Source organism: Chelonoidis abingdonii, chromosome 1 (genome assembly GCF_003597395.2).
Source record: "Chelonoidis abingdonii isolate Lonesome George chromosome 1, CheloAbing_2.0, whole genome shotgun sequence".
In the NCBI taxonomy this organism is placed as follows: Eukaryota; Metazoa; Chordata; order Testudines; family Testudinidae; genus Chelonoidis; species Chelonoidis abingdonii.
In genome coordinates, this window is record NC_133769.1 from 51529402 (window position 1) to 51539401 (window position 10000).

Consider the following 10000-nt stretch of genomic DNA (forward strand, 5'->3'; position numbering starts at 1 on the left):
CAGAACTTTTGCCATACTGTAAGCTGTTGGAGTATCAAAACAGAACGTCTGTTTTATACTACCCTACCTGATGACATGGGAATGTTGTATTTGTCTGAATGTCGTCTTCGAATGGCTCCTACATTGGGTACGCTGGCTGGGGTGATTACAGAGGGTCCCTGGGTAATCGGGGTGACTGGAGCCGTCGGTGTAGTGGGAGTTTGAGGTAAGCTCTGTGGGGATGTCTCCAACATGTTTTTTGACATGGTGACACTGGATACCAGATTTAGCTGCAGAGGCCCAAAAGGAGGGCAGAGAAAAGGCAGAGACAAGAGAAAAAGACTTAAAAAGGTTTGACAAATGAGAGTGGATTCACTTCTACAGCTGTGTTGCCACTAATAAGCTGCAAAAGGAAGCAGCCAATCTCAACTAATTACAGGATGAAATTGTATCATAAGAACTCTAATTAGAGGATGCTGTTAGAGGTTATCTAATAATCTGCTGCAATGTTACTTAGGACTAACTCCTTCTACTCTTAGCAGACTTCATAGAAACTAGCTTTCCTTGCAAAGAAGCTAGTAGCTGATTATTGATGGACTCTGTTGTTAAACAGGTCTAGCCCTTCCTGAAGCAACAACGGTAACAATAAGTATAATAAAAGGTGTTGTGTTTCACACAAACAAGTCTTAAAATAAGTTACTATTTTGATACTGCCAGAGTTTTTTTCTTCCTAGTCCCAAATCTCAGTTGAGAGGCTCCAGCCAGCTGGAAAATTTTACACTGACCTTTAGTCTCCTTGCTAATTTGGTGGAATGGTAATGACATTACTACATATTCAAACAAAATTGTCTTAATTGCAAATTAGCCGGAGGAGGCTGAAAATTTTCAAATTAAATCTGATTGGAGATGGAGAGAAGGAAATGGAATTTCCTCACTAACAATCATTTGTGGCATGTGTTAACAAATATAATGAAATGTCAAGTTTGCCAATTCCTCTGGAAGTATCATTTTCAATTTATGATTACAGTGTCACTTATTGCTGATGTACCCTGGAAAGTGGGTGTCAGGGTAGAAAAAGGAAAAAAGGTGAGAATGTATGCAAGCTGTTTAACAGTGTGCCCTTCATTACTCCCCTCAGGAAGGCCCGGTTTCTCATTATTAAAAACTCACATTACCTTTGTCATATTTACCACACATCTTTTGTCATAAATAGCATCCAATTAGCAAAATTTATATTAAGGGTAGCACATAAAAAAAATTGCTGCCAAAGACTTAAATGATACTCATCAGAAGTAATCTGTAGTCATTTTCACTTTATACAGTAATTTATAAAGATGAGCAAGAAAACGAATATTAATTGTTCCTCATCTGTATGGAGTAACGGCAGAGTGGCAAAACAGAGAAAATTTAACTTTTGTATATAATTTAGTAACACCTGCCTTTTCAAATCCCAAATACACTTCTTAAGATAAACCTCTTCTTAATGGGTAGAAAATGATGTGTACAGCATTGATTGATCTTTCTTTGTGGATTTGTTTTACACATTTAGTCAGTAGAGAGATTTGTTAGGGAAACAAAAATTAACATATGCCAGCTAATTGTTCTTCTTTCTTGGGCAGCAGCCAGAAGAAGCACATTAGCAGTCTAATAATAACGACTGGCACCCTGAAGGCATCCCCAAGTGCATCTGTTCCCAATAAACCACAAACTGTTATCCTGCTCGTACTCCAAGCCAGCAGACTGAAATGGGAATTCTTTGTTACGTACATAAAAAAAACCCTGAGATAATGCTACTAAACGCTGCATTTAATACATTTACAAAGGCAACAGTTTAAGCTTGTGCATGAGGCACAAAAGTATCTTTGAAGACTTTGAGAGATGCAGGAAGATTTAAGTAACATATGCCTTTCTTACATGTGTATTGTTATCAAAATGAAATTTTTATACAAAAGCTTTTATTGTGCAGTTCATCTTCATTATTATTATTTCTAATCAATTTAGAAAACAACATTTTGTTTACTTCAACACTGTTCTCCTTAGAAACCTATTTTAACTGCTACATTCACCACCCAAGAAATGAAATATAAAAAATCATAAAACCCCTTACAGTTCTGGCATAACAAACCTATATCAGCATGCTGCATGTATTACAAACATTAAAAATGACAAAAGCTGCAGAAATACTAAATCTGTATGGATGCAAACTACTATGTTTACAATGTTACGGTAACTTATTCTGCTAGGCAGCAATAATAAGCATAACATGTTTGTAGGCATGCAATCATGAACTGATAAAATAGAATTTATTATTAACTAAGGAAAAGCATGTAAAACCTAGGATGAGCACTTAGCCACCTTAGCTCATCTGAATATATTCAAGGTTGGGTGAAACTCATTATTCAGGACTCGCAGCCTTGATAACTTTGATTTTCATCCATCCATAGCATGGCCAAAAGGTACCATTTAATGAAGTACCATTCAGAGAGTAAATGGGGTCATATAATAGACAGTGCGGTTGCACCTTGTGTTCATGTACTGATAGCTGTTAAGGGTGCAGTGATGAACCAACAGAGCTCATTTCTCCTTGGTAATAAATTCATGTTATTAATATTTATCAAATGTGTGGGCCGTCTCAACTGAGCCACTGCACGAGACCATAAATCTCTACTATCATATCAATTTTGAAGCTTCTTTTGTACAGTGTATAAATTTTAGGTTTTTTTGTATTGACCACACTTCTTTCAAACCAATTTGAGGCCAGTAGTGCAGTTCACCACTTCAGATATCTCTAGTTCCAAAGGGAACTTTAAACTGTGGTTTCATTTTAAATCGCTCATCTAAGATTCTGTATTAATTGCCCACCATCAAACGCAATTAGCAATTCTTTCATGTGTGGTTTATGTAATGTAATACTTCAATTACATTATTCATTCAGGTTCTGTTTTGGATTATAGGCTGAAAATTCTTTATTAGTGTAGATGTAACCATGCTGCTGGAGTTTTAAAAAATTTACTGATTGAATAATTAATTGGAAAAGAACAAGCTGCAGATTCCTGATGGATTTATGAGACAATTATTCTGTTTTGTGATTATCTACATTATACTATAGGAAGCCAGAAGAAAAATAATCTTATTGAAATGAAACAGTCACTTCAAATTGTAAAGATACAACATTCTCAAAGTTTTGATAAAGTCAGATTGTTTAGGGTTAAAATAATTGGATATGGGAAATGAATTCCACAAAGCATTCTTCACACAGTTTAGCAACATTTGGAACCAAAGCCAAATTGTTTTAAGAAGACTGTGTGCCAGAAACATTCTATGTGAAAATTCAAAAGCATTAACATTAGGGTAGCTTTATTAATATATACAAGCGTATCCTAAAAATTAAAGTTTCAAAAAAGGGACTAATCTAGTATTAATAGATAATCTAATATAAAAAAAAAGTTAGAATTTAGTTAGACTAGTGAAAGCAAAAAATGCACCTAAATCTTCACATACAGAGGTCGGGAATAAGCACGTGCCAACAGTTTCTTCATTCATCATCAGGCTATAAAGTGTGACCTCAAACAAAGATTTTCTTTGAAGTACGTGGAGCTGGAAACACAAGAGAGACTGTTGTATCCTTTCACATAAACGTTAACTGGGTGTGATATGCAAGTTAGCTCTTTAAAATAGATTGAGTTTCTTATGCCTGTGTTTCCTGGAGAGATGCAGATTTTCGGGAATGCCCCAATATTTCATGCTGAAACACTGGCATTTTTTTTTCATGTTCATGAAAACGTTTGTACAGGGGTTACCATTAAAAGGGCAATATTTACTCACAGTTACCATACCACGTTATTGTGTATTATTAGTATAGGGAAATACGGTGGTACCTTAGGCCTGATACGCTACGGAAGTAAGTCGACCTAAGTTACGCAACTCCAGCTATGTGATTAATGTAGCTAGAGTCAACATAGCTTAGGTAGACTTACTGCGCTGTCTACACCGCACTAGGTCGCTGGGAGAAACTCTCCCGTCGACTTACCTTATGCTTCTTGTGAAGTATCGGAGTCAACGGGAGAGCAATCTGCAGTCAATTTATGAGTCTTCACTAGACCTGTTAATCGACCCCCGGTGCATCGATCACCATAGCAGGGTCAATCTAAGATATGCAACGTCAGCTATGTGAATAGTGTAGCTGAACTCGATGTACTTAGATCTACTTACAATGGTGTCTTCACTGTGGGTAAGTTGACAGCTGACTCTCTCCCTTCGACTCCACTTACGCTTCTCATTCTGCTGGAGTCGACGGGAAAGTGCTCAGCGATCTATTTATCATATCTATACTAGATGTGATAAATCAACTCCCGCTGGATCGACTGCTGCCCACCAATTCAGCGGGTAGTGTAGATAAGCCCTGAGTCTACATATTGGACCTGCCTGGGCTGATCCTTGTGCCTATGTGAAGCTCCACTGAATTTAATGGAACTTTGTGTGGGCACAAGAATCCGATTGCTGATCAGTTTGCAGGATTTAGGCCTTATGTAACACTGTGGTAATGGGCAAATATTAACTTTTCAACAACCATCCCTGCACATGTGATACTGTGTCATATGTCTAATGCTGCACCCTTTACTGGAACTGAAATAAAAATCATGTTAAAAATCATGCTGAATTTGCTGCATGAGGCAATTAATTTTTTTAAGTGAGAGATTTAACAACAGCATTTTTGTGTGTACCTTATGACTACTCTAAGTATTCTCCTATGCACTCAGATATCTTTCTACCTTTGCTTCCTACTGCTACAGAGTCCACTGAACTCCAAGTTTTTCAAAGTGGGTTTTCTTTTAATATCTGTAAACCTATCACAAAAAGATATTCTCTCTAGCTTCAGTCTCAAGGCAGTGATTTGTGCACTTATAGGTGTACTTTGTTTAGTGTCACCTATGGTGTAGATTGGATAGATTTTGTAAAAGATAGCATTACTTTTAAAGAAACATACAATTTGACAAGCTATTGCATTTTACCTTCATTTTATTGCCATATTTTTCATCACACTCATTGTTTTCCAACGGTCATGAAATTGTTCATTTTCTTGGTCTGTTACATTTGTAGACCTATTTACTGTTTATAAAGCAATATGCACTTACAGGTTTTGGAGATGGCTTGGGCTCCGAGGGTCGCATGTGCAAGTGGGTCATCATTGCTTGAAGACGTTCACGTTCTTTAGAAAGCTGTTAAGAAAGAGTGAGATCAGAAGCATTTTAGAAATGACTGATACAGCTATTTTATTGCAGTGATACATCTTATCATTGAGCTTGTCTCACTGTAATGATTCCTGCATATAAAAGCCTATGTCAGTAGAAAGTTATCTGAGAAGAAACGCAACTTTGGCTAGGGAAAAAAAAAAAAGAAAACTTTTATAGCCTTTCTTATGTTAAAAGGTCAGAGAAAACAAATAACACTTCATCTTTTTGTCAATAAGAGAATTGAGGTCACAGTTGCATCGACAGTAACAAGTTACTAAGACCATAAATTAGAAGGCCCATAGTGTCTCTTTAAAGTCCTGTAGACACTGTTAGCAATGGACTAGTGCCAACAGCTGTGAAGGGGTGAAGGGTCTTCAAAGCACAGTGCCTGCCAGGATTGTCTACACACTTCATCCTTTCCCACTGAGGTCCAGTTAGTGCCCCCTGCAATCTGCCATCATCAATCTAATTCAATAGAGTGACAGAGACCAGGCAGTGTGAAACGCTGAACTCTGCCATTGAGTCGGCATCTACACTGCACTGGGTCTCATTACAACAGATGGACCTTACTTTTCTATCAGTCAGACAAAGCAAAAAATGGCATAATTGGTCACACTGCAAGCAGAATCTTCAGTTGCACTGTTACGTTGCAGCAGACCCTCTGTAAATTGTAAACAGTCCTTAAGAAACCTTTATATCTGCTTCAGAAAACACTTCATGTTCTTTACAAAACCTGTGTTTTATTTGGATTCATGACTGATTTTCACATCATTCAAAAATACAAAATATTTGTCTTTTCAGATTCCAGTGATCTTGCCACATTAAAAAAAAACAGAGAAAAGTGTTTTAAAATGTCGAAAAGGCTGATAAAATGTAAATAGCTACAAAGAAAAATATCTATTGTTTTACACAGTAAGACTAAGTAAAAAGAACTACCACTTAAAAGTTCTGTTCTATTTACATTAATTTGGATACCGACAAAACGATTACTGTGCTTGTGGAAATAAGAAATCAGTTAGTGGTTAACATTGTTGTTTTCTTAGGGGTTTCTAAAGCTTTCTTGCATGAATTTTGTGTTAAAATTAGTTCAAATGCTAGAGCTACAATACAAAATTAGGAATGTATTAAAGTGGACAACTGGACTAGCTCATTACATAGAGCAACAAAAAATTGGTTCTGTACTACCTGTGCTACTGTAGATATTTTGCCTTTACTCCTACATAGAAGAAAGTACACCTCTACCCTGATATAACGCTGTCCTCGGGAGCCAAAAAATCTTAATGCATTATAGGTGAAACCACATTATATCAAACTTGCTTTGATCCGCTGGATTGTGCAGCCCCCGCCCCCAAGCACGGCTTTACCATGTTATATCGAAATTCGCGTTATATCGGGTCATGTTATATCGGGGTAGAGGTGTACTAGATATAATTTGGACAGTGCATCTTTAATTAAAAACACACTTGAGGCAGGGGAGCAAAAAGATTTTTTTCTAGGCTTTATGTTATATGCACCACACTTTAGAAATATACCATTTGCCATGACGTAAAACTAAGAAAAAAAGGCCAGATGAGCTAACATTAAGCCTGTAAGCTCTGAGCTTCTAAAAGCAACTAGAGCTTCGTTTGGGTTTGTAGTTCATATACATCATGGCAAAAAAGTTAGATGATTATATTTTCTCATAAATATTTTTGGTTTCTGGTATTAAAACACAAAAGAACCAAATAGCATTAGTTTTGTAAAGAAGAAACAAAAAATGTGTACACAAAATGTGTCCATGTTACATCAATAACATCATTTACCAAAGTCAAGAAATATAAATATTTCTATAGCTTTCCTCTGCAAGTGCATCACTTCTTCATATATAAACAAACACAAAAGAGTGAGGACCAATACTAGGCTGTGATCCTGTTGTTCTGCAGCACTCCATGGTACAAATGACTCCAAACATAGCGGATATAGCCCCGGATGACTACCCCTTGCAGCCCATGGTGGAGGCATGGCTGAGGGAAAGGTAATATGGCTGCGACTGTCCCTGAATGCTGGTGATCTCTGGCTGCTGCAGTGGTTTCTCAAGTCTTTCAGTTCATTCTACCCCTGTGTCAGAAGATAGGACCAGCACAAAGTGGCTGTAGGATTGGGGGACCCCAGTGAGCACTCCTTGACTATAGCTGAAGATTTGGCCCAATATCTTTAAACAACAGTTCTGCAGTTGTGATGACCACAAAGGGAGGTTTGCCTGTGCCAGGACTAGAAGATGGGATCCATCTATACGCATGACAATGCTTCCTCCAGGACTGAATCAGAATAGCTCAACCGAGTATCACAGACTCTCTACTTTTGTTGATGAAGATTCTACAGTAGCTTAAGTGCTAAACCACTGTGCATTGTACACTAAGTACCTTAGCCATAGTGCAGCTATTCTGGTGGCTGGTGTAAAACAGAACAGCAGTTGATAAACCCTGTGTTGCCAGGCATTTGTTACAGTGCTTTACAGATTCAAAGTAACACACACATATTAACTAAGTAATTCCCCCAATATTAACTACCCCACAAGTGTGCTGTTGCCCCAATATAGAGATGGAAAAACTGAGACATGAAATAGGGGAGGTGACTTGCCCAAGGCCACCGAAGAAGTCATTGTCAGAGTTGAAATTAGGCTCAATCCACTAGACGATCTACTGAACAGTTGACTTCAGAAAACTGCTGAGAGTTTCAAAACATGAAAGTTTTTAACGAAGTGTCAGAAACACTCTAAAACCTTTTTATGAACATCAATAAATCAGAGTCAAGAGACTTAGGCCTTTTATCCTAGAGCCATTGAGACAGGCGCTTTAAAGAAAATGAAAAATAAATAGATAATATGACCATGTAACAAACCTGTATTTCTAACTGCTGAACCACTTGCATTTGCACCCGACACTGAGCAGTGCTTCTGTCATCCAATGCATGTTCATTGTTAAGGTGCCTAGTAAAGAAAGACAATACTAATAAAATGCAGGATTAAGGTGAGCATAATTTGTTTATTAATCAAATTTGCTTCTGCTGTGGATGGGATGCTCATTAATGTCAATGGAACATTTGCAAAAAGCTTCAAGTTGAACATGCCTAATATAAAACTATGTAAGATAACTATCAGTTCTGTGATCCATAGTGTTCCCAGCTGATAAATGCTAAGGGCCCAATTCTCCTGTGTGTTGAGGTTACTTTGCACATCTCTGCCAGCACAAAGCAGCCCTTAAGCCAGACTACCTGTCTACTAACAGATTTCTCCTGTGAAAAGAATCCTTGAACGTCACAGAGCCAACACAGTGATGTCTACACTACCTCCACACCCTGCTGCTGGTTTAAGTAAGTGGCCAGTACATCCTTAGACTCCATTGATCCCCAGCTGCTGTACTGACTCCTTCAGGCTGTCCTGAATTAGTGCAGCCCTCACGATGCTTTCTTTATATGCTTTTCTTTAATTCTTTTTTTATGATCTGGCATAACAAATACTAAGGAACAGCAAGCAAAAGTAGAATCTCAATGATTTGCACTAATAATCCCCAAAAGAATTCTCAGAACAGAATAGAACTGATGCAGCTCCACAATCAAGGATCAGCTGGGAAGTGGGAGGCACTGGCAAAGGGCAATTGCATACCTAGTATGCACTGCAGAGCGACTCCCCCTGGCAGTCTGTTGAAGCAGGGTCCAGGATGTGACCATTGGACCAGAAATTATGCAAATCCAAAACCAAATCTCCTGTATGGGGGAAGGAGCACATAGTGGCCACGAGACAGCCAGTAAGCTGGGCACAGCCTAGGGACTTGAGAGATTGTGTCTCTGAAGGCACCACTGCACAAGGCAGGAGACAGGACAGTTGAGTTCAACTCTTAGGGAAAATTATGCCTCCTCCCTCCAAATTGTGGAAGGCCCTGTTTATAGCACACTGGCTGCATGATGTGGGTTTTCTCTTTTCACAACAGCGTAGAGAAGTTCTGGGGAGCAGGACAAGGAAGAAATGGAGGCTAGGGCACTGGCTCTGCAAAAATGTGGACTCGCTGGCTATTTCTCCTGCTGACCAGAGGTCAAGAGCTGCAGGAACTATTGTGCAGCATCATGGCCACAGATACCACCATCCATGCCCTGGGAGAAAGATAACTCCCTCTCTCCTTTCTTCCAAATTCCTAATTGTACAATGTAGTTGCTTGATTCTTTTGCTGTAGGCAGGATTTGCCTCTTAGTGAACAAACAATGAAAAAGCAAAGGATATTGCATCTCCCCCTCAGCATAGTTCTTTGTTGTTATTGTAACTTTAGTTTTTTAAAAGGAGAATAGAAATCACAAATTTTGTTATGCTGATGATGGGATGTGCAGATGAGTGAGGTTTGACGGAGAGGTTTTACTACTAGCGCAAGAGGCAAGGGGAAAAGAAATATGACATTTTAGTTTTAGATCAAGTAGTTTTATGTGAAACTAAAAGTAATGATTTAAATATTGGAGAGAATTATTTGCAATAAGCTTAAGTTTCACCAAAAATGGATTCAAAGACACACCGTCTCCTTTCACCTGAGGCCACAAAGCTTGTGGCCCTTAATTCTAAACTGCATCCCGCTAACTTTTTTGCAGGTGCAAAAGTGGAAGCTAGAGCCTTAGAAATAAGACTCGTATATTTAGAGTGTGTTCTTTTGTTTTTTAACATTTTTATTTAAAAGAATCATTTCACTTCTCCAATCAGGTATGTTCATCTGAAAAAATGAATTGTCAAAAATTCTCAATTTTTTATGATGGGTTCATTTCCACTG

At 38.2% G+C, this 10000-nt stretch overlaps 1 protein-coding gene across 4 annotated transcripts in view; it reads right to left on the reverse strand.

Moving 5' to 3' along the window:
- FOXP2 (forkhead box P2) overlaps nt 1-10000 on the reverse strand; it is a 456482-nt gene that overhangs the window by 39565 nt on the left and 406917 nt on the right. For all 4 annotated transcript variants that reach the window (XM_075065578.1, XM_075065568.1, XM_075065569.1 and 1 more), the window contains exons 9-11: nt 8094-8181; nt 5115-5198; nt 68-269 (exon numbers count right to left, since the gene is read on the reverse strand). In XM_075065578.1, coding sequence (XP_074921679.1) covers nt 68-269; nt 5115-5198; nt 8094-8181 — 374 coding nt within the window. The remainder of the gene's footprint in view (nt 1-67; nt 270-5114; nt 5199-8093; nt 8182-10000) is intronic.